The following is a 25,529-nucleotide window of genomic DNA, read 5'->3' as shown; positions in this document are numbered from 1 at the left end:
AGCAAGGTTGTTAGCAAATAACAATTCCTTAGCATAGATTTTTTGTTTGTTTGTTTTCGTCACTTTGAGGTCAGCTATTAGGCTTTTTCTGATTATTGTTTAATATGAAAAGCTGACTTTCTGCTTCATGTTTAAAAGGTTTATGAATTGTACTATGCACTATGCCCCAACAAGTCTGCACCTCTCCATTTGTTTCCAAGAAAGTAATTGCTATGAGCTGTTTTCATCCACTGACACAATTCATAAATGCTGCATCTGATCCATTTCAAAATTTCAGAGAATCAATGCAAAAGACTCACTGCTCTGAGGAAAACTGGATAGCTGAGTGATGGAAAGAGCAGACAGTAGAAAATATTTTACCTTACTACTTATGTAATTCATTCAATTATAGAGGAATTTGCAACAGTAGCATAAAAACGCCTTTTATTAAAAAGCCATTTTTTAAACTTTAAGTTCATCTGCAGTACTTAAAAAACACAGGAAAAAAAGAAAAGTAGCCTTAACCCCTTTTTTGCAGGAAATGTTTATTCCACAGAAACTCTTTTGCATGGAGTTTCCGTTCCTCTTTCAAGACTTGTATTTTAGTATCCAGCCTTTAGCTAAAAATGGCTAAATGCAATTCCTTGGCAGACCATGAACATTGCATCATTGCAACAACCTCCCACCATGCTTTTTTTTTGTTTGAGGAAGAATATACTGGTTTTGTAGCCTTTTCCTTTCAGGTAGGAAAGGAAATTTAAAAGTGTAAGAAAACAATGTAAGCCCCACCAATCACCATCAGGAATGGTGAACAGCACTCCAGAAAGAGCAATTTGACCACGTAGGGACCTCCAGAGCAGCCAGAAATTGTCATTCAATTCCTATATGAGCATTAAGTTACTTCACTGTTTGTCAGTGTTATCTCTTAATCACTTATCCATCACAATTCTTAACACGGAAAGGCTGTTTAAAAATCAGAATCCCACAATAGTCACTGTAAAATATTTCTTGGCCTCCAAGCAAACAGTATAGAACTAATTCTAGAAGAATTAAATAAAGTAACATGTAGGCTGCCATTGCTGAGTTCTTCAAGACAGGAATGAACACACCCACTCAGAGCAAGAACATCTTAAATCTGTAAAGTACCAAAATCGTGATTCCAAATTAAAAAATAGACAGGCAATCATATCTAAATTACTTTTAGTCTTACCTGGAAGAGTCCTTCTACATTAAAGCTGTCATTGCTTCATCTGATTCTTTTATTTATACTCTGAACAAAGTGCTACTATTGTTCTTTTCTCCCCTATTCATTCTTGCCACCATGCCTATAAGGCTGCAGTGCACAGATTATTGTTTACTGGAACTTTTGGAATAAATCTTGAAAAGGAAAAAGACAGAATTTATTTCAAGTTCAGTCATACGAAGAAGCCAAGTCTACCTCTGTATCTTAATTCACCAGAGTTAGTAAAAAGTTGTGGTTTTTTTAAAGAGAGCTTACATAATTTTAACAGACATATTTTGTTTAATCTATTTTAATACTTAATTTTGATGCTTCAGTCTGACAGTATTTGTTTTACTAAACTGTAGGTAAGAGCAAACGGTTTTATTTTGCTTTTAGATAACAAATCATGGAACTCTATAGTACATTGTAGCTACATCTGTCAGCCAACACTGGGCTGCAGGAAAGCACCTTATACTTCCCAATGACTTCTACAGCAGAGATGACTGGAGCAATTGCCTCAGTGTGTGGATTTGATACGAACAGGCTCTTCCCAAGTGAATTGTAATTTGCAACTGGCATTGAACTGACCTATTAAAAAAAACAAACCAAAACGCAAACTAACAAACGTCCTTGTTTCAAATAGGGGGATGTTTTCCACTCCAGTGGAAAACTGATTTAGTGATGCTTCTCTCCCCAGATGGCTGCCTGCCATTTTCTTACATAGTGTAGTTTCAACATCAATCTAACCGTATTTATTCCAGAAAACTCCAAACAATAACTAGACCTGTTGTCCCCAAAATCACAATGGTATAGTGACATAGGAGTATCTTTCAACGCCATCTAGCTAACTCCTAAATTAATTCACATTCTTACACCTTTCTGGAAGTCAGCCAAAGAGATTTATGGGTATGCATGGCTCTGCTACTCATCAATATTGGATAGGGAGATGTCTGTCTGGCACATCTCTGTTTCTGGCTGATCTCAGGGACAGAGATCAACTAAGAGCCTACTACTTATATTAAGACAGAATGAATCATTTGGGGCACTTTCCCTTGATGATGGTCAGATTTCCAGTTTCTGAATATAGTGCATGGACAGGCTTGAGTCAGACATTCTTTCACCACAAATCAGGATACACAATGTTCTGCAGCCCACAGGAGGGTGAGGAATGCCAAGTTTCTAAATGAAATTCCAACACGTGGCAATGAAGCAGCAATGACCATCCCACAAGCAAGCAAATTATTGTTGTAGTAAACTAAAGGGTGTCTTTCCTGTGGATTTGTTGATTTAAGGCAAGGAAAAAAGTACTTCTGTGAACATCTAGAATTCAATCATCCTAAGACCAATATAAGATTAAATTCTAATAATAAGTTTTAATTGTGCTCTCAAAAGAATTTGGTATCTTCAGTATAAAGGTATGTCAGTTCATATCTTCTTTTTGAATCTAGGTAAAATATAATTTGATATGGCCACCTTTTACGTGATTACCATATCTAAATTCCACATTAACCGAGCATTTTGTTATATGCAATTTCCAGATGATAAATTGCACCTGTCCTATTCTAGGTTTTATCTTCTAAAACAGAGTTCAACATTGCCTTTCTTTCCACAACAATAAAAACATGCAAGTAGTTCTTTAGCTACATTCTAAACAAAACAATACGTTTATTATAGTTGCTCACATACTTTGTCAGTTTTGCTTTAATTAAAACCCTGTCACTTGTTGCTCTGCAACATATAATTCCCATTAAGTCATGACAAATTTAGTTTTCAGCTGCTTCAGGAGATGTTAATGTGAACACATCAATATTCATGTGTCTTGACAGATCGTGAGGTTTAATAAATTGCTTTCTATAAAATAATTTTTTTGGAATCAAGGGTGTTCCTGTGATAGCACAAAGGAAGCCTGCAGCTGAGATATATAAAAGATCATTCACTTTTCACTGCATTAGTGAAAATTAACAGTTAGTGAATTATTTCTCCAGAAAGTAATGAGGTATTTGTTTTAGGATAAATATAAAAAAAATTAAAGTGGACGACAATTTGGATTAAAAAAAGCTTCACTTTCATGTGGTTAAATGCTCAGTTCACACATAAAAATAGTGACCCAATTCAGTTACCATTTCATTTTGGTCACACCAGAAATTTAGCATGATTATGTTTTGGCTTACAGAGAAATTCAACATATGGCTGTATGTTAGGAGAGTTTGGTAAGAAAACATGGGTAGTCACTGAACGGTATGTGCTGGAAGGAGGAATCCTCAGAACTGGGATTTGGGCTGAAGAGCACCATGTGTCTGTTTGCATTTTTATAAATAAATAAAAAGATGGATGATGGCTATGTATCTAATAGGAAGGCTATCATGTGCATTTAAAACACTATTTTAATGGATTTTACTTCTGTAAATATAAAGAAAATAAAAGCAATGTATAAAAAACTCCACAGTGAACATTAGCACTTATATAATACTATTAACATATTGCTAATACAAACAAAAAAGGCCTTTAATATTTCAGTCAAAATAACCTTGAAGAATATTATCAGATGTAGCTCTGTACCTAACTTCTACTGGAAGTCTAAGGAAGAAACACCTAACAGCCATTTAGGTCTTTTAAAGTTTCATTTCCTTTCTGCTTATCCTAGGAGAATGATTGCAGAGTGAACTTCTTCCAAAAATTCTGAGAAGGAAATTAAAAATACTGCAGAAGGAAAGACAATATAATTGTTTCCCTGGCGATTATATTTCTTTGCCTTCATATCTTTCTCTGAAAAGGAATTTACTTACCTCTTCCATAATTGTATTCCTGAAGATGTAGTATGCAAGTATTTCTGTCACCTGTAGCATGCATGACTATTACATCTAAGTTGGATGTTTTGTGATAGTTTGGGAAGAGAAAGTGCAGAAAAATGTGCCTAGGATCTAAGCAATGGTGAGAGCTACTATTAGCAAGGGTTTATGATAGTATTCAAGTCAGCCAAGTTTAACCCTTTATTTTGATACAGAAAGTGGTAACCCAGCTATGATCAGGGATAGGGCTAGGAAAAAAAAAAAAGGAAGAGCTTGGTTTATTATAAGGTCTTTTAAATACTGGTGAGTTAAAGAAAGGCATGGAGCTGATCAGGGATGATTAATTTTTTTGTTTTCATATGCATATAGATTAGCTATGGTAAAGGCCAGCCATAACATTCAACAAAAGAATCACTGAAGAATAAGATTTATTTCTGGGGTCCACATACTCTGGAAGCCTAGGTTGCAAACTGCTACTAGTCTGCATGAATAGATTAGCATTAAAATTTGGAAATGACAGAGCTGAGATTTCCAAGGTGGGACAAAAAATAGGATTTTTTGGTCATGCTTAGCTTTTAGAACTGTGATAGCACAAGCCTTTTTTTATTACCTTCCAGCTATATGTAAATCTTAGGAAGTTAGCATCCTGAGAGCAGTCGCGAGTGTCTTGCTGCTCCAAAGATGAAGATATTTAAGAGTGATGCTGCTGTAAATACAGAAGTTCACAGCCAGATGGTGTTAGGGGGGATTTGGCATCTCTCCGCCCATTAAAATATGGCGGTTAGTTTGGATGAGAATCTGAGTGCCAGGTTCTTGGCAAAAAGTTGGCATACCTGCATGCCTGATCCTTTACTTTTACATTTACTTAGTGTCTTAGACCCTGAGCAAGCCTGAAGGGTGTTACAGTGACAAGCAATCTTTGGAACATGGTCACCTTGGCGCACTATACAACAGCATGAGGGAGGAGAATTTTGGCCAAGGAAATAAAGGGAAACCCCTGCTCTTATAATCAAAAAATGCCAAACAGATGGTAACCAATTCAGTGCATGGCGAGATGTCAAAACATGTTGAGCACCATATTGGGACCTGTTTAGTGAAAATCATAGAGCTATTTATTCTGTTATGCTTTTGAATGATCTATTAATTTAATAGTAGGGAGTAAGCCCTTGTTTTGTACAGTTGCAGGTCTGCTGATGATCCTTCAAGCTAAGTAGTGAGGTTATCCACAGGAGTAGCTGTCAAGATCAAGAAGCGATACATAATTTGACTGTTACAAAGACGAAGAACTAGTGTACTATGATTGCTCTTGATAAAAATATCGGAAGTATGAAGGAATCATCACCTTCACTCTGAAGACTTCAGATCACCAATTTAAAGAAAAACAAAACACATGTTCTTCTGAAAGGTATTTCTTTTTTTCTTTTTTTTTACCTGAGACATCAGAAATAGGTACTGAGGTTTTATCACTGAAACTGCACAGCTTTTCTCTCTCCCCTCTACTCCCCCCATCTGCCACTTCAGCTTCTTTTCTTAATGTTTGATACCAGTTCTGGTGCAGCTGTATTTTTATGCTACTATTTCATTTTGCTGGTAGACATTTTTGTTTATGTGAGTCTTTTACACAGCGACAAAGAAGAAAAAACAGCAAGTGATCTTCTACCACATGGCTGCTCCTGGCAAAATATGTATCTAAGGGTCTTCTTAAAGGGAACTAATCTAACTTGAGCCCCCACCTAAATTACGACAAAAACTGTATGTGTCCCAAACAATGCTTTTAACAGCCAGCTTCTTTGCTTGCAAGCACTCGACAATATGCAAACAAAGAAATCTTTATTTGGAAAAAATTAAGTTTTAAACATGAAAATTGTAGCAACTAAACTCATACCATTGTTGAACCTGCTGGGCAGTTGAGAGGCCAGTTATCCAGCTGAGGCAGACTTGTTAGCCAAGCAGCTCATCTGGCAGGTCAAATTTGGGATATTGAGTGGGAGACCCAGAGCTAGCGTTCATGTTGTAGAAGGGAAAGGGTAGCCTAATGTGGATGAGATGAAACCTTTAATGGCCCATCTCCTCATCCTGTTTGTGAATCAGCTGTTCTACACCATCCTGCAGAGAAGATGGAAAGAGAATCAGCCACACCTTGTTATTGAACACAACATGGAAATGAGCTATCAGAGAGAACCGAGCTCTTCTGCTTTCCCTGTTTTCAAAATCTAAACTAATGTACAGACACGGTAATATCCCAAGTGGCATTAGAAACAGTGTGGATATTTAACAGTAAATTTGGCAGCTGAAAGAGGGGGGCTAATGGCATTTGTGCAGAAGGTAAGCTGGAGAAAGGGAAAGGCAGAGGAGCCTGAAGTTCTCCTCTTAAGTTTCGATGGCAGACAATGAGACTTGTCCAAAATCTAGGACAGAGTACCCTTAGACATGATAGGGTTCCAAATATCAAGGCAGGATGTGGTATTTTACTAAAATGCACTCGCATAAAAACTGACCAGTTTGTGAAGAGGAAGCTCTTCATTGCACTTCTTTTTAAGAGCTGCTCTCTCCTGTGCAGTGCAGTTGTGGATGAGACATAAGACAATGACAGTGTGCCCAGTGGAATCCAGAAAGCAATTTGGCATTGCAGGTGGTGGACAATAAATTAGATTTAAAAATCTCTTTCAGATTTAATAACTTGAAAGGAACCCAGCTATGTAAGTTTGAGATAAGAAATACACTGAAAATATGTCAGTGTTCCTGGGATGGACTGGAAGAGGTGGAAGGAAGCACAGATCTGTAAAATGATTTGTATAAGTCATAATATAAGTCCATCAGTGCATTACTTTATCAGCTAGATGCCAAGCCAGTATTAGCATAATTAAAATGATTGCTGGATAGCAAAGCATCTTGTTTTATGTCATGATGCAACACGATTATTTTTAAGGAACCCCATCACCTAGATTTCTGTTACCAGCTTAAATCCTGCCAAGACACTCTGTAACAATGAACTGTACTTTGAAATAGCATCCTGTGTTTTGCATAACTGTGATGTTTGCAGATAGCATCAAGGCTTCATGCTGATGTTCTCCACTGACATCACTGCACTGATCCATTGTTAAACAAGGTCATGCTGCATTCCACTTAACATTTTGATGGATAGCACGTAGGCGCTTTAGAGGGGATGCCGAGCTGGAACGTTTTCACCAACGCTTCACTTGAAAGCTAATTACCCTATATATGAATAAAATGGCCATACATATCACAAAGAAAACCCAACCTCCCCCCCCCCCCCAATAGGAACATAAAAGTCAAATAAGCATTTTACTGAAGAAAAATTTAACGCTTCTGCAAACATTTTTATTTCCCCTCTGGCTGCCCTACCTGGCAGTTAGCAGCTGCCAACTATGACGTCTAGTCTACAGTTGAACTAGCTCCAGTCAGAACTATTAAGAATGAGTCATTTTTGCCTTTTAAGATTTGGCAAAGGGGAAGGAAAGGAAAAAAAAAAAAAAAGAGGTAAAATACAGGGCAAGTGGTGTACGCTTTACGGGAACAAACCCGTGAGAGGAGAGCAGAGCAGCTCCTCAGCGGCAGCCCACGGCGCTCTCCGACACTCGCCCGGCTGGAGGCCGCGGGGGCCCTGCCCTGCCTTTCCCTTCACCTCACCCCGCTTCCCGCCGAGCGGGAACGGCCCTTCGCGGCCTCTCTCCCCCCCCCCCCAGGCCCGGAGCGGAGCGGGGGAAGCGGAGCGGGGGAAGCGGCCCGCCTCCCGGCCCTCCTGCGACACCGACCCCCACCTAGGCGGCAGGCAGACCTGACAGACCGCCAGCTCGACGGTTAAAACCGTTAACCGCCCGCCTCGCTCGGCGCGGTGACGCACCGCTGACGTCCCCAGGGGCCCCAGCGGCTCCTCTGGGGAGGTCTACGGCTCGTGACGACTCGCGCTTCCGCCAGGCCGGCCTCGGGATTGGCTGAGGCGGGGAGGGGCGCTCGGCGCCCGTCATCGGAAGTGATGGTGGCCGGAACACGCCCTTCGCCGCTTTCAAACCTGGATGGCGGTAAAGCGGGGAGAGCGGTGCGGGGGGTGGCGGGAGGCCGGGGATCGCGCCGGCGGCGCTGAGGGGAGGCCGGGAGCCGCCGCTGCTGCTGCGGGAGCGCGGGGTCCGGCTCCGCCAACCGCGGACGCCGCCGCTTGGGGGGCTCGGCGCCGGCAGGGTTTGTTTTCCGTGGGCAGGCTTTCCCTCTCCCCGCCTGTCCCAACACCACGTTCCTTGCTGTGACAGTCCGGATGCGTTCAAACTCGCTAGCTTTGATAAATTTTGTCTCCAAGGAAGTACAAATGCTGCTGAAATCGTACCCACTCCTTATCCCCCTTTTTTATTTAAAGTCGCCCGTTCAAATGCCTCTGCTTGAAAGTCCCTGTTCTGTTTTTCAGGTCATCTTTTATACAAGATAATAGGTAAAGATGTTGAAGTTTAAATGCGGTGCCCGAAATCCAGTAGAGGCAGGACCAATGGAGCCCATCAGCAGCCGAATTTCTCGGCTAAATCTGCTCTTTCAGGTAAAGAACGTCTGGCCTGAGATTGGCTGATCTCAGTTTCATCTGTGTCCATACCCAGCATATCAAAATACAGTTCTGCTTGTTTGTGTGGACACTAAAAAGTGTGCCTGTGTGGTTCTTTGGAGGAGGAGGTAAAAGGGGATGACTTGTTACCGTTCAAAGCGTGTATCTAGTTTGCTCAAAGTTCAGTGGATAGTAGCTGGTTGTATGTTCGTGTGCATCTGTTAATGTTTTAGCCTGAGTGGATTTTCCCACATCAAGATGGAGTATTGCGTTCTGTGTCCTGTAATGCAGGTTTTTTTCATGGGTGATTTAGCTAAGGGTTTGTCATGAGGTGGATTTCCCTAACCAGCTGCTATTTGATCATCTGAGGTTCAGCAGCTTTTCCTTCTAGAGCTCATAATGGTACTGATGGCTTAAACTATTTGTACCATGAAAAAACCCACATGGTACAATGTCAAGAAAAAAAGCCAGTAAGATCAGAGTCATCAGTAGGATGTAGATAGTTTCAAGAAAGCTGTGATTTGAACTTTAACAATCTTTAAAGGATTGCTCTGTCTAAAACTAAAATACCTGTAACAGCTGTTACAGACATAGTGAGTGGACATAGTGAGTTGATATATTTACCTCACACTTCTGTATCGTTTGTCCAATTTCTGAAGTAGTGATTTTTAAATGAATAATATATAATCTGCTCTATACATATGTTATTGATTTGAGGCTTTTCATTGTTGTCTGAGACTCCATCTGCTGTTGCATCTTTTTTTTTCCAGGGGAAGCCACTCTTTGTGACTCAACAGCAGATGTCTCCTCTCTCCCGGGAAGGCATCCTTGATTCTTTATTCGTTCTTTTTGAAGAATGCAGAAACCCCACTTTAATGAAAATTAAACATGTTGGCAACTTTGTCAAGAAGTGTAAGTTTGCTTAGACTGATTTTCAGATGTCATTTTAAAAGGCAGTCCTTAAGAATCTGAATGTTTAGATAATGCTTTAGTTGCTTTTATTCACTAGTGACTGTAACCCAGGACTTTGAGCACTTGACTTTTTGTGGGCAGACCCAACATTGCAAAGGGGATCTTGGCAATCTTAGTAAGGCTTTATTCAGTTCCAAAAAGATCAAACACAAGTAGATTTTTGAAGTGCTGTGACTCAAATGTCCATCCTTCTTAGTCTGTACTGTATTTATAGTTGAGAAGACACTTTTCTTAAAAGTGTCCGAGTACTGCATACGGCAAAGGTCCAAGTACACACAATAGAAGGATGTCATAAGATGAGAGCAGGACAGTGACTAGAGGTATGAGAAAAAAAATCCTAGAAAGGAACTTGGTAATCCTTGGCTCTTTCAGCTTGAAGTAATCTTTTGGATTCCATATGTTATCCAAATTTTGCATGTATAACTCGTAAATAGTAATTCTGTGCTTCAGAAATATAATTTCTGATGGAGTAAATATTTTACTGAAAATGTACTCAGATTCTTTTTGGGGAAAAGAAACAAAAAGTTTCATCAATTTTTCTATTAAGATATACTAGAAAGCCATTTGATTAAAAGTAACTTATCATGCTCTCTATAATCGTTCCATCCAACAGTTTCTAGATATTACTAGCGGAGAGTAATTTTCTGCTAGTCTGAAGTATTTTTACAACAATCTACCGTGAGCAATTGATTATCACAGTGCATGCTGGTTGAAACTAGTTAATGGAAAACTTGAACTGAATATCTGAAATAAATGTCTACGGTTGTTTGTTAGACAATAGACTAGTGCCTCCCACAGGCAGAGGAGAAAACCCTGCCACTTGACTCAGAACTCAGCTGGGTAAAGCCCTCATATTTAGAGAATACACTTTGTATTGGTAAAGGATGGTTGGAAAGAAATTAGAAACAAAAGAGGCTATCAGCCTATGATGTTATGAATGGGACAGAATTATGGTTGCTATGGGAACTGTCTTAACATTTCCTGATTCTTTTTTATGTCCCATATTTCAGTCTTAACCATGCATTAATACAGTCTTTCTCTAGTTTCTTATGCATACTGTTTTTTTTTAAGAAGCGTCTTCTGGAATGATTTAACATTTCTTGAGAGTCTGGAACTAAATTTTTTTTGGTTTGTTTTTTGTTTTATTCCCCGTTTTTGATGTTGTGTTTGTTATGAAGTGCCAGTTGGCTAATGTAAAAATAAGTATTTTATTTTTATAGATGCAGAGGCTATAGCTGAATTAAAGGAACTGCAACCCAGTGTGAAGGATTTTGAAGTAAAGAGTGTGGTTGGCAGTGGTCACTTTGCAGATGTAAAAGTAGTAAGAGAGAAAGTTACTGGTGATGTATATGCTATGAAAGTGATGAGCAAGGAGTCCTTGTTGGCGCAGGAGCACGTATGTATATTTTTCTGTTATGACAGTAGAACGATAAATTACAATTCGTTGAACATTTCCTTTTTGTCACTACTATTAGAATTAAGTTAAAAGTGTATCTTGAGAAGGATCATCCTACATTTCAGTGAAGTAATATATTTGTGTGTAGTTCTGCTGTGTTTAAAAGCCATTGTCACAGACTATGAATCTGTTGGGTGAGGTGCCATCCAAAACAAAAAAATGTCTCTTGTCTCAAAGAGCTTACCATCTAATTGTAAGACAAGAAGAAACAGATGAAGAAAATACTGGATCAGTATTGACTGGCTTGATGATGGCTTGAATTTTCAGGCAATCTATTCATTAAGGTGTTGGGTTTTTTTTTTATTTTAAAGAGCGACGTAGAATGTCAAGAGTGGGTGTGAAGGCAAACTGTGGTGACTGGATTTTTATGGAGAGCCTCTCACTAGCTTGAGAAATGTGTTACTTGAAAACTTAAAAAAGGGATAATGGAGGTTGTTACCATAGTTTGGTGAGAAACAGAAGTTAATCTTTCACTGACATGAGATGACAAGTAGGACAGAGATACTCCATGAAAGACCTCGTGAATTTATACAGCAATATCTGTATCGGTTGTTCCCAATATCTGGTGCAGTTAGGTTGTTCCTGAGATCCCTTAGCATTGTTTGTGGCTATCATAAATGAAGATAAACTAAAATTACTCTTGTTATGGCATAGGTTGATGAGAAAGCAAAGTGTGATACTACCTTCAATATGACACTTGCTCAGTCTTGTTGAGTGTGGATCAGTGAAAGTAGGAAATGTTCATCTAAATGAACTTGCAGTATCTTTGTAATTAATTTCTTGTTGTCTGGCTGCACATCTGAATAATTAAATAGTTGCTAGAAGATGATTTCAAGAAAGCCTTGTATTTTAATACCATACAATGAATTTATTACTGAATTAGCTGTAGATGCTACCTCATAATTGCTCTAGCTTCTTTTCTGTTTGTCTGATTCTTTTGAGATTAGTTTTATTTTATTAGGGCCAGTCTAGAAGAGGTCAACTAAGATTGCACTCCAGACTGGTAGATGCTTCACCAGTTTGAAAGGGAAGCTGGCCTTTGCTGCACGGACTATTCAGTTGAAAGCAAGCTAGACAATGGAAGGTGGGAGGGGAACGGTAAAAACAAATGAGTAAAATTACTTTTTTAAAGGTGCAAATCACAAGGAAATAGCATTTGATATTTTCTGTGTAATTTTTGTGTGATGTGTGCCTTTGGCACAGACTCAAATCTTTCTAAAACTAGGGGATTTTAATGTATTCTATCTCGTTTTCACCATGATGTAACTGAATACTTCCTTTTTTTTTATAGGTGTCATTTTTTGAGGAAGAACGCAGTATATTATCTCAAAGCACCAGTCCATGGATTCCACAGTTACAATATGCATTTCAAGACAAGAAAAATCTGTACTTGGTAATGCCTAGACTTTGTTTCTTTTCTCCTCTATTGAACACTATTGCCATTGTTATGTTGAAGAACAATGTGATGGTTGAAATGCGCTCATCTTCTGTAAATTTTCCTCTGTTACATACCACTGTTTGATATGTGTCCAGCGTAACATAGAGGAGTTGAATGCAATATCTTTTGGATATATGAACTATATCTGTTCCTTTAAAATTTTATGTAGGTTATGGAGTATCAGCCTGGAGGGGACTTACTATCACTCTTAAACCGATACGAGGACCAACTAGATGAGAGTATGGTGCAGTTTTATCTTGCAGAGTTGGTTTTAGCCATTCACAGTGTCCATCAGATGGGTTATGTACATCGGTAGGTAAAGACTGCTTTGCATTGCACGTAATATTTGATCAGTATCATTCCAGAAAAAGCGTTCTGGAATGATGCATTCTTGGTTTTTTCATATTCCGTCCTCTTTCAGGACACTATTTCACATGCTGTATCAGAAAAGAAAATTAGAAAATTAATCAGACTCCAACTATAATTGTAGCTAAAGGCATTAACTTTGATGTAAAGTTCAAACTAGTATCAAGAAAGGATTGTTATGTGTATTTTCTGGAGGCTTAGTAAAAAGAAGCCTTAATGTTGCACTATAAAAAATTAAAATCTTTTCCAGAGATTGTTGCTTTTAGCACCAAGTAGTGTGGGAAATTTGTGTAATTGTTAAAATTTGTTGTGTGCTGATTGGTGAACAGGGCAGTATAGGATTTTGGAATAGTTAAATATCACAATGTTTTCTAAAGATCATATCAAGGCTTGAAGGCTGTTACTGTATGCATTTTCAAATCATATTGGTGTTTAATAAACTTATTCCTTTGGAAATGTTATGAAGTATTTTATGTTCCAAGCAGCTGTAGCAGCTGCACTTAGAGCATAGGCTGTGACTTTCTAATGCAAGGTAGCTGCCTGGATTTGAAAGATGTACGGAATAAGCTGTGATGAAATTTGGGAAGAAAGCTATATAATACTTCACTGTAAGTCAGTTACAATGTAGTCAAGGTGCAAAACCACCTTTTCTTTCCATCTTCTGTCAATAATTATTAACTTTACATGAAATTAGGGGAACTTTACTACTTTCATGTTTGCTTGGAAACAGAACAACAGTTGGAAATAGGACTCCCACTTGTTAAGATTTTGTGCAACTGAGTACGTGGTTGAGTGTAGCTGAATAGGGTTATCCTGTTATCTAGATGTGACTGTGGGGAATGGTGTGGAAAGGTTACTGATTGCTTTTTTCTTGCTTACAGAGACATCAAACCAGAGAATATTCTTATTGACCGAACAGGACACATTAAACTGGTGGACTTTGGGTCAGCTGCCAAAATGACAGTAAACAAAATGGTAATAATGTGGATTTAAACTTTGTCTATGGCTTGTTTGGATAGTCCAGTCAAAAAGAGAAACTAACTTTATATCTGTTCCTTGATTGCACTTTGTTTTTCTGCCTTTCTTGTCCAATATGGAATCTGTTCACAGTGATATTTTTCCATTTATGAATGGCTTTTCAAACATGAGCTCAAGTATCTTTTGCAGCTCCCAGTAGATATATATTTGGCTATTAAAATTATAATACACAAGAAAGGTAAAGGCAGGTCTACTTTCTCATGGTGCTGCACTGCAATACAAAATCGTACTTACAGAGATTCTTACAACTGTTCAATGCTGTGTTTAAAGAAGGACGTGGATTTATAATTGTTCATAATTGGACTGAAAATTGTGTTTGTTGTAACTAAGGTGGCATAGTTTTGGAGACCGGAGAGCTCTTGATTGAAATAAGTCATATTCCAATGTTCTGGGCTTTACTCACCAGAAAGCACTATATTCAAAGCTGTGAATCTGTTCAGTTTTTTTTATAAGTTGCATGTAAATTTAGGTAACTGCATACAATTTCAAGTGAAAATTTGAAACTAAAATATATCCAAGTGAGAATATGAAGTTCTATGCCAGATCCCTGTCTTGTTTTACAATTTTTATTTTTTCTAGCATTTTCTTAGTATTGTGACTGCTCATATTTTGTTTTCCCTGTTCATCCTTTTCAGTGCTTCTCTGCAGTGCATTTTTCTTTTAAATTTTTTCTTCACACTATCTTTTCAATCATCTTCAGGTTTTTGTGTTAGTCTGCCTGCTGTTTTGTTTCATTCTTTATGCCACTCAGTGCAAAAATGATTGCAGTCTTGGCTCCTGAATTACCTTCTCTAAGCACTCCAGAAATTCAAATATTAGTACCTTGCTGATCATATACACAAGGTAAAAATGTAGAGATGACACAGAGTAGAATGAGGGCAGGGAATATTTATGTCTAAATTTGACTTTTTTTTTTGAAATTTCAGCTATGATGTCCCTGTTAATACCAGCTGAAGCAGTAGTGCTAGACTATGTATACTGCTTAAAACATCACTGTTTAGTAATCCTGTGCTTTTTAGAATGCTGCTTTTTCTACCGTAGCTGTTTGTACTTTCTAGTAACAGTTAGCTCTGATAATTTGACTCTTTTTATACCAAATAGCTTGCTTTCTGTTTGTTTCTTTAACCTTGCGCTTTTTGCTTAACAGCCTTGCTTACAATTACTTAAAATTCACTTGGAGGACTGAAAATTGTCTCTCATTTAAAAAAAAAAAAAAAAGAAAAAAGATTTGTTTTATTACCAAGATCCCAAAGAACAGAAAGTGCTGTAATTTCACTTGGTATATCTTTGCTTCTAGGTAAATGCCAAGCTACCTGTTGGCACACCTGACTACATGGCACCAGAAATGCTAACAGGGTTGAATGGGGATGGCAAAGCTTCTTATGGTCCAGAATGTGACTGGTGGTCTCTAGGAGTCATTGCATATGAAATGATTTATGGAAGATCTCCGTTTGCTGAAGGGACTTCAGCAAAAACTTTCAATAACATCATGAACTTCCAGGTAGAGAGAACTCCTTCCGTGTTCTTGAGTAAAAAAACTAACTAAAGACTATGTTTTTATGTTGAGAAAAGAAGCTTATGGATATTTCCTACTTTGTCATATTCATAAAATATTTAGAATATATGCTTTATATCGTTTTTATATGTCTCTGTATTGTAGATATGAAGTTGGTTTTTTTGTAACAGGTGTCTAAAAATAATCATCGACAGTCCATGAATTAGAAAAGATTTAGCTGTCCATCTTAGGCAACTATAATTGCAGCATTTCCAAAATAACCTAGAAAAGGGATTGAAAGGATCAGTTTTGGATTGGTAAAGTTTCTGAAGCTTTCTAAGTGTTCCTGGATAGTAAAGGTAAGAGCTAGCTATGAAGAGCTGCCAAAAGACTTGAGGATATTGAGTGTCTGCATGATTAAAACATCATGTGAAATTTAGTGTAAATAAATTTAAACCAATGCATACGAAGGGAAAAGTATCCCAACTTTACCCAGTGGTGGGGTCAAGAATATCTTGATGTTATAATCTATGCAAATGTAAGTTTAGTTCTTAGTAACAGTCCAAAAAGCAGCATATAGAATGGTAGGGGTTAGTAGGATGAAAAAGAAAAAAACAAAAATCACGTGTAGCTGGGAGGAAGTGAACAAAGATTGGTTGCCTATTATCTCTTCTAATATGGGAATTAGGGGCATCAAATGAAAGTAGCCAGCAGTAACTACGTTACAAACAAAAAAGGATACTTCATACAGCACATTCTCATGCTGGGGAGCTCTTTGCCCTAAGTTTGCAGCTACTGAATGTTTATATGTGTTCAAGGAGTGTCTTGTAAAATTCATAGAAGAAGAATCCATTGAGATCTGGAAAATACAAAGACATCATCGCTGGTTCAGAAAATTATAAGCCACAAATCCTTGGAAGTTGGGGGAATTTTCTGGAGAATTGTCTTGTTCTACTCTTCCATTTTTGTATGCTGTTGACCATTGTTCAGCATAAGATGGTGATCTGGGGCTACCATTTGTCTGATTGGGAATGGTTGTTCCTATGCTCTTATCTTTACTGCGTTAAATGCATATAAACACCTATTTGGAAAACATGTATAATGCTTTTATTTGTATGCTATAAATATTTATCCTTTGTGCCTGACATCTCTCAGAATAGTGAATTTTAATCTTACTGTTCTGGGTCTGTTTTCCTACTGAGCAAATATCCTTTTCCTTCTAATGCAGAGATTTCTGAAGTTTCCAGAGGATGTGAAAGTTAGTAGTGAATTTCTTGATCTGATCCAGAGCCTGCTTTGTGGGCAGAAGGAAAGGCTAGGTTATGAGGGACTCTGCTGCCATCCATTTTTTTCTAAAATTGACTGGAATAACATTCATAACTGTAAGTAGAATAATACTGTATTTATAAACAATTCTTGTTTGTTTGGGTAACATGAAAATTTGTACAATGTGAGTATTTAAGTGTGTTTGATCTGAATAATTTTTCATAATGAAACAGGACTGTGTCCTGGAGCAAGTGTTTTTAAGAAGACAATTAATTTTGGGTTTTGGATAGGATATGTTAACATCTCAGGTGAAAATTGTAAGGTAAGATGAAGTTTAATACACTTCTATATGAATTTCTGTTGCAATTGCCATATTACTGGAGGCAATAGACTGGAAAATCAAAATGGTCCTTTCCATGTCCTTCCTCAGATTAAAATGTATCAGTATGTTCTTTGAGGCCTCTTCCACCTCAATTTGCTTAATTTTGGCTTCATCTCATGTTTTTTTGTTGTATCTTCAGCTTTCTCTCTTTCATTGCTTGTGATCCAAGTTCATTTAAGTTTTTTTGTGGTTTGTTGTTTTGTTTTTTTTTTAAGCTCCTGTAGGTGATAAAATATCATCATTCATAGGGGCATTGGAGTTTTTCCTTGAAGTTAATGTGGCTAATATATGACTAATTTTTTTGTCAAAAATCTGCTCATTCTACTAGGAATAGAATAAAACCAGTGAAGCAGATAATTTTCTATGCAGAAAATTGTTTATAATACTATGGAAGCAATGGATAGTATTTTAAATTATTTGGACTGTAAGGTTATCTGGGCAAGGAACATGTCTGCCTTATATTCTTTATCAAATATGCTGTGAGAGCAATGATTGTGCTCCATTTTCCATGATAAATTGCTAAGCCAGTGCTTCTAGTTTTGATGACTATCTCGGCACTTCAGCTGTCAGCTCCACAGAATGTTTACTCACTTTTCTGTTGATTCATTAATTTTGAACTTGTGGAGCTGCTGTTCTGTTAAATTCCATTGTTTCTGCCCTTTGAGAGCCATTGAGCCTTGAGTCTTTTTCATCATTTTAGCATACATTTCCCAGACTTCAGCTCACTCTGCCTTCTTTCCCCAGAGCGCTGCCTAAGCCACCAGTTTCTGTTTCTGAATTTTTTGTATGCGTTTGTATCATATTATCTCAGATCTGGAAAAAAATGGCATGTGAGCATATGTTCTGGTGTTTCCTTGGCAATTGTCTGTCCAGTATCACACAACTACAGAAGTTAATTCAGTGTTTTGCCATTTCGTGTGACAGTGGTGATGCTGATGGACAAGCTGGTAGGCAGCCCTGATGTCGTTATGATGTTGAAATAATCATTTGGGATTTAAAAAAATCCCATTTCTGTCTGCAGCTGGCCAGTGGATTGCATCATTCCCTGTAATATCCGGACCTACCTCCTGTGAAGATTCATGCAGTTTTGACCCCTGACTTCGTTGTTATGTCTCATACTTCATAAAACCCTACTGTAACTAGCACAAAACACAGCAGTCTTCTTGCTTTTAGTAGCAGATTCAATGTATCACCTATTGCTTTGCTCTCTGCAGTGTTTCTCCACTTGCTGGTTTATTCAGGGCAGCGTTTCTGTCATTCTGTTCAAAACCCTTGTCGGGTTTGACCCGGGCTATCTAAAAGCTAAAGGTTTCTTTCTTATCCTGACCTCTGGTGATAGTGGTGTTTAACTGGAGCAATGGCAGCCTGAGAAAATTAGGAAACAAGTGAGTGCTGGAAGAGGTCACAGGATTTAGATTTAGATTAAAGAATCTCACTCCCTCAAGTTAATCTGGTCAAAGATTTTGGGGGTTTGAGTGTTGGACTTGATGATCTTAAAGGTCTTTTCCAACCTAAATGATTCTATGATTCTACGGTTGTCAAATAAATTCTGTGTCAGCACAGTCAGACTTTCTGTAGTCTATAAAAGCAATGATGTTATTTCTATTTCAGACTGAGGAAGGTAGGAAAAAAATTGGTACCCTTGCCTTGCAGGTATTTAAATTATCATGCTGGGAGCTCCAGGAAAGCCATTCTTAATGCACTGATTTTAGTTAAGAATGTGTCATTAAAGGGTTTTTCAGTGTTACATTTTGTTGTTATGGTAACCTGTGAAACACTTGACTTTTTAATAAACCCTTTCCCAAAAGATAGTTGCCTGTAAAAAAGCTCCCAACTTCCTTGGGTTCAAGTAGCATGTGTCTGTAGAAGCAGCTCTTAAATTACAGAAACAGAATCCAACCATTAAACCTAAGGTCAGGTCTAACTAAATCTGTCTCAACAGGTAATTTTCCCCTTCCTTGGAGTATTACACCGAGACATATTTATAGATTCTGCTCTCTCTATTTGTTGATTTCTGCTACTTGATGACTTCTGAAGCTTCTAAAAAAAATCCCCCCAAAACAGACACAACCACCTCCCCAACCAAAAGAAAACAAACCAAGAGTTTTGAAAGATTGTGTTGATTTACTTCACAGAATTTTTTGAAAATATTTTGGAGTTTATTTACCTAGAATAAGCATATTTGTATCTGTGTTTGAGCTAAATGATCAGGATTGTAACTAGAAAGTTGATAACAGAATTATTTGAGTACTTGATAAGTATCTAAAATCAGAGGTAGAAAATGGGGGAATGACATACTTGAGTTATCGGCAACAAGGTTGCATTCTGTATAATTTGGGGATTTTGGTAATCACCTTTTGTTATTTGAAATTGATAAATTACATCAGCTGTTTAATTTGGAACCAAAAATCTGCCTATTGAAGTCTCACTGAGAGGTGGTCAGAAGATTTTTATTGTCATCTAAGTGATATATATGTATAGCATAAAGAATCTTTCATTTTAAGAATTGTTTTGTAACTGCAGTCCAAGAGGTCTTGAAAATGGGATGGTATATTCAGACTTGTATGAGGAAACTATATATATGAGAAGAAAAGAATTAATGTCTTGTGCAAACAGAAGAACTTGAGAGAGTGTTGAAGACTGATTTTTAGGCTGTCTTCTGCTCTTAAACAGGAAGGAACCCAAATCTCATTGTTCGTAAGTCCAAGGCTCATCCTTATGAACCCAAAGTTGTCATTCAGTATGTTAACAGTTAAACATTGTGATGTTTCATTTAAATGCTTGCCCTCAGAAAAATGTCTTGACTTGTTTTTCTAAGTGGAGATCACGTTCATGTCAGCTTGAAGACCACACTTATTAGCAGAAATATATGCATTGGATCATTGTCTTGACAGAACAGTAAAGATGTTAAGATAATATTGTACAGAATGGTTAGAACTAGTATAATGCTTTTTTTTTTAAAGTGGTCTTAGGGAAGACATCCTTAAATTACATCACTTGGACTTTCTATTTTCTATTTTTCTTCCATAAGATTTTACTCAAATAGGCCTCTTAAAGCCTGAGGAAGAGTAACACCTAATCTACTTAAAAAGGCTGTGTGGATGCTTTTCCTGAGAAAGCATATGTAGATCACCTTGTAGATCAAGAAAAGACACATTTTTATTCTTAAGAAATGTTTTGTGTTTCCTTTAAATTTCCTATTTCAATTAAGTCTTTCACTGTCCCAGGGGAAATGCAGTTTCTCTTTTCTGAATTTGCATGAAAATATTTTGAAAGAATGGAAAGATCCGATTAAGGCAATATTCCTTGACTTAGTCATAAATACACACACTATTGCAGAGTTGGTTTTTTTTTGTTTTTTTTTTTTTAAAAAAAAAGCTTCTTTCCATAAGAGACATTTTATCTAATCTTAATGATAAACTGGTTAAAGTACTGCAGTATATGTGTGGTGGGTTTGGTTTTTTCTTTTTTTCTTTTTAAACTTAGCAACCTACAACACCCCCTTTTCCTCTGAAAGTCATTCTTTGGAACAGATGGAAGAGGGTTACATCCTTCCACAAGTGGGGAGGTATCTATGCAAGCAATTGGCTTTTTTAAAACATGCAGTTCTCTACAAGATACTTTAAATGGTAAACAGAACATGTACGTTCGTTTGTAACATATCAGAGACAAAAAGAGGTCTTTATACCCAACCAGTTTGTATGAGTAGAAGCATCGGGTATACTGTATTTTTGAGTACTAGTTTTGTCGCCGTTTTGGGTAAGCCTGAAAGAAGTGCAAATTTTTCACCTTGTCAGATGTGATGGCATGGTTTTAGCATTTAGTTCTGAGAGGCTTATCTTGACCTCTACTAAAGGATTTTTCCCTTTAAAGAAGAAACTGATAAGCACATCAGTGTATTTGCATTCACCAATCTTCATCTTGTTCTGAAAATACTATAGTTGTGCGACTCCTCTGATTTTAAGTAAGAAATAATTAAATAGAGATTATGTCACCATGTGACTGACATTTGAGAACAAAATTGCTCATTTGTTTTAGTTTGTTTTTACAAGACTACTCTGTTTATTCTGTAGATATTTTGGACATCAGACAAAGGACTCCTTAGTCTTAGGGATAAAGGACTGTGAAGAAACTACCAAATAATTGACAAAATCAGACAGAGTGGGGTTCTTTTTTTCTTAAAGATACTCCCTCTTACTCCTGAGTGAGTTTTTTTCCAGTGTCCTGAAACTTTTGAAGAAGTTCTGCTTCTCATTTTCAGTCACCGTTGACAGTTCAGAACTACTTAACATCTAGAGGTGTTTTTGTTGAATGACTGTTCTAAGTTTTCTTTCTAGTTGCTACTATTTCTTGATGCAAATATTGTAACAAGGTTATACTGCAAGTTTGCAGAGTTTTTGGACTGTTAGCCATGGATACTTAGTGAATGCAAAATAGAGGGCAAAGGATATTTTCATTATTTTTTAATCTAGTGTTCACAATTTCTCTTCTTCATTCACATCTTTTATTAAACATTAGAGGAAACTAGTGTAAAACATTGTGCTCTTTAAACTTGTTTCCCACAAGCCCCAAAGGTTTGCTCTGTCTCCCATTCAGTTCTTTTTGTATCCGTTGTTCCCTTACTGAGTGCTTTTCATTTTATGTTCATGCTGATCTTAGGCATATTTAAATTATATTTTCTTTTATGCATGTGGTTTGACTAGGAATTCTTATTGTTGGTAAGAGGAAAGACTTTGTTTTTAATTGCAAGGGCTTGAAGATGACTCTTAAGATCTTAGCTAATTTCTGGTGAGAAGTAAGGCACTAGATCTCTCTTTCAAAGATGAAGTTATCTGTCAAACTCTGAGGAGTATATAACAGGGTTGTTATACCATTATAAAAAGGCAGCTATGTTGTTTTTTGCTACCTCTTTAAGAAAGGTTCTAGACTTCCCCAGACGAAGTGAATAGTTTGCTGTTTTCTCTATTACTTTTCCTCATAGACAGTATCCGTCTTCAAAGACAATGTTAAAAACCCCACAACCCCTTCCTGTAAGAGGATGTGCAAAGTTCTATCAGCAGAGGTCCTTAACTAAAAAATATTAATTCCTGAACTTATCCTCCTCTGCTGTGAATTAACTGTAACTTTGGGCTTATATTTGCGTTAAAGATGATATACTTACAAACTGTTTTCTGTTGCTTCTCTGTTTTTAATCATTAAGAGCATATGAAAGAGTAGCTGGACATTATCCTGATATTAAGTGAATTTTGAAAAAAATACAGATCCTAATCGATAATCTGTATTTCAAAATTATGTTTACAGTACAGAAATGTCAGCATTATATTGGATCTAAATTTATATTATAAGCAATAAAATAGCAGAAATTAATAAATTCATGATATTGACAGAAAATTTAAATCTTCTGGAGCCAGTAAGTAAAACTGCTTACTACAGAACCTATTTAATTTGTATATTTCCCCCATTTATCTCATTCTAATGTACTTGGAACTGCTCTACGTGAGCAGCATCCTCTCTGCTTCATGCAATTGCTTCCCACTTCCCTGCTTGGAAGCAGCGTCAGAACGGCTCCTTGGGGACCTGCTAACAATGCCTGCATGTGTAGTTGTGATCTGGCAGTTTATACAGACAGATTTTTTTAAAATTTTTTGGGGGGGGCTATTAAGGCTGATCTGGTGGGTAGTTTAAGCGTATGTTTGTCTAGAGAATGAAGAGTTAAAAGCGGGCTGTGAAAGGCTTTGGCAACCTAGAGGGAGCTAGCAAGCTCCAGCCGTGACTCATTCTGCCTGTGTCAGTCAGATAAGCATCAGCATCTGTCACGAATGCAGGCAGGTAGGGTTAAACTCCGAGCATGCAGAGAGTGAGAGCAGGGAGCCTGCACTGCAGGGGTTGTAATATTTGTTCCCGGTTCTTCAATTCTCATCAGCCCTTCAGCTACAGGAGATCTATACTGGATCCATGGTAACGGTTTTAGCACACTACACTTCGATCAGCTTGTGACAATGGGCTGTGTTCTAGCTGCTGACTGAAGAGCTGTCTCCTTTATAGAGCAGAAAAGAGATTAGTAGATTTGCAGTGAGTGAGGACCTGAGTGATGAAATAAATAATAATAATAAAAAAATCTTAGAAAACGTGATTTGGTGAGGTAGGAATTGCACAGCAGGCTTTTGCATTCATTCCTTTCACACACGTAGCCAAGCCAGCAGGTAGCTCGGGTGCTGCACATCATTGAGAAGAACTTGTTCTTTTGTTCTGTCGGTTAATTAAACTGAAGCAAACATGAGAAAGTGAGCTGAAATTAAACAACTGCTTAACAAGTTAAGTGGTACCAATTTAGAAATTATAGTAAGAAATACATTGTCATTCCTGCTATTTATAATTCTCTTCAAGAGATGATTGTATCAGAGCCAGACTGCAGTGGTGTCCCGACAAGAGTTCCAGATCTAGCAAGCTCTTTCAGAGAAATAAAATCTTTCTGATATTTCTTCCCTTCCTGAAGACTAGTTAGCTTCTAGTAGCTATAGTTTATTAGAATCTTCCAGGAGAAAGATCAGTTTGCTGTTGATTAGAAGCCTGTGCTGGGAAGATTCTTGGTAGTATTAAAGGGTAAATAAATCCCTCAGCTGACTAGCAAAGGATCAGGCTACATTCTCATGTAGTGTCACTAACTGGATAGGTTGGAGACATTTTCTTTTTCCAGATGAATCACAATTGAATTACTTTTAGCTATATTACAGTGATTATTTTTATAGCCAGGTGCTTTGATTTGATTCAATGTATGTGTCTAAAAAAACCAACCCCTAACCTGGAAAAAAACCCCACCAAAACCAACAATCTCAGATCCCCAACCTAAAACCCAGTTTAATCAGTGTGGGAGACATTCTGCCTGCAGAGTGGTAGCCATGTTGGTAGCTTAAGGGTTAATCTCTTGTTGCTGTAATACCATTTGAGAGCAGCAGCTCAGTCTGCTTGTGTTAGCAAGATTAAAAGCAGGAGCTGCAGTGCCATTGCAAGCACTGAATGAGTGGGACTGTTGCAGAGTGAACTGTAGCTGAATTTTGTCTTTTCTTCTTGCTTTTTTCACCAGCTCCTCCCCCCTTCGTTCCTACTCTCAAGTCTGATGATGACACCTCAAATTTTGATGAACCAGAGAAGAATTCGCGGGTTTTATCCTCTACGCGCCAGTTGAACCCAGCAGGCTTCTCTGGTGAAGATTTGCCGTTTGTGGGGTTTTCATTCATCAAGGCGTTAGGGATCCTCAGATCAGAGTAAGTAGGAATTACTGCTTAGGTGGATAGGACCATTGGAAAAACGTGAAGGTTTGTTACAGTGAGGATGGTGTGTGGGGGGAAAAGCTGTTTTAACTGGCCTGTACTCTGCTTTAGGGAAGCTGCCAGATTCTGGCTTTATCTGTTGCTGGCTGTGGCTTGTGCATGTCCTACCATTCTGTGATTATTTCTGGGATGAGGGGGAGGGAAGGGAATGAAAAGATTGATTCTAATCCAGTTATCGTTAAAATTGTTGTTCAAATACTTTGAATTAGTTGTTGCTGTTAGCCAGGGAGAAGTAGGTGATTTCATTTCTGGTATTGCAGATCCCTGAAAGAAGGAGAATACTGAGGAGTTCAGAGATGGAAAAGGCGGGGGGTGTTATTTTATTGGGTCAGAGAGTGGGCACCAAGTGCTGGGGATGTGTAAGGCTGAATCAGTGATCCACAGAAATGGAGCTCCACTAATCTGGGAATGTGCAGTGATGGGTCAGTGAACGAGAGAAGGAGCTTCATGGCAGCTTGCTGTGTGCTGTTGGGTCAAGTTAAATACGAAGACTGGACAGTGCTGTATTGTCTGTTAACAGACTGGAGATTCAGATGAAGTATGCAAGGGTGTGTGTTTGTGGAGGGAGGTACAGATCTAGAAAAATGGTTTTCAATTGAAAGAAAACATGCTTTCTGAGAGAATGGAGTCGGAGAAAAAGAAGAATATAAATAGTATGGTATAAACCATTTGGTGTGGTGGGTGGTTAGTTTCTGATGACGGAGCTATTGAAAAAGTATTAGTGCAGTATGTTAAGTTGAGAAGTCCTTACCTCAGTATCATGAGGCCTCTCAGGAATGCAATGGCTTTAGCTGGGTTAGTGACTCAATGCACTAAGGCGCTGTGTTTTCTTGTCAACTGTCGTTCATTCCTGCTAGTTAGTTCCCTTAAGGGGCTTCGTTGTCAATCTGTCTTAATCAAGTTTTCATTTTTTTTGTCATATTGGTTGTGATAGTTGCTCTGCGGTGAGTGTGTAACCAAATCTGGTGATACTGTTGACATCTTTGATCTTGCCTACACCATGAATCAAGGTTATGTGATGGTTATGCCAGTAATAAAAAGGGAATCTGACTATCCCTCCTCAGCAGAGTTGCTTTTATGACAAAAGAGGAAGGAAAGGAGAGGACATAACAACAAAAAAAGTATTCTTCTGGTGAAATGATCTAATATTGTCAGCAGAATTAGAAAAATGGAATGTTATATCTGTAGATACCTGGGGTTAAAATCTGTCTTGTTTTAGAAGTGAAATAACTTAAGGTGTTATCTT

General features: G+C 37.8%; 1 protein-coding gene across 6 annotated transcripts in view; it reads left to right on the top strand.

Annotated features, from left to right (window-relative positions):
* Positions 1-7,994: 7,994 nt before the first annotated feature.
* The window catches only part of CIT (citron rho-interacting serine/threonine kinase), a 75,026-nt gene continuing 57,491 nt past the window's right edge, over positions 7,995-25,529 (top strand). For all 6 annotated transcript variants that reach the window (XM_049805643.1, XM_049805641.1, XM_049805639.1 and 3 more), the window contains exons 1-10: positions 7,995-8,033; positions 8,411-8,536; positions 9,310-9,451; positions 10,732-10,907; positions 12,259-12,360; positions 12,575-12,717; positions 13,653-13,746; positions 15,107-15,310; positions 16,533-16,686; positions 24,037-24,217. In XM_049805643.1, the coding sequence (XP_049661600.1) occupies positions 8,441-8,536; positions 9,310-9,451; positions 10,732-10,907; positions 12,259-12,360; positions 12,575-12,717; positions 13,653-13,746; positions 15,107-15,310; positions 16,533-16,686; positions 24,037-24,217 (1,292 nt within the window). In that variant the 5' untranslated portion in view covers positions 7,995-8,033; positions 8,411-8,440. The remainder of the gene's footprint in view (positions 8,034-8,410; positions 8,537-9,309; positions 9,452-10,731; positions 10,908-12,258; positions 12,361-12,574; positions 12,718-13,652; positions 13,747-15,106; positions 15,311-16,532; positions 16,687-24,036; positions 24,218-25,529) is intronic.

This window comes from Accipiter gentilis, chromosome 7 (assembly GCF_929443795.1).
Source record: "Accipiter gentilis chromosome 7, bAccGen1.1, whole genome shotgun sequence".
In the NCBI taxonomy this organism is placed as follows: domain Eukaryota; kingdom Metazoa; phylum Chordata; class Aves; order Accipitriformes; family Accipitridae; genus Astur; species Astur gentilis.
This window is presented reverse-complemented; position numbering and strand designations above follow the sequence as displayed.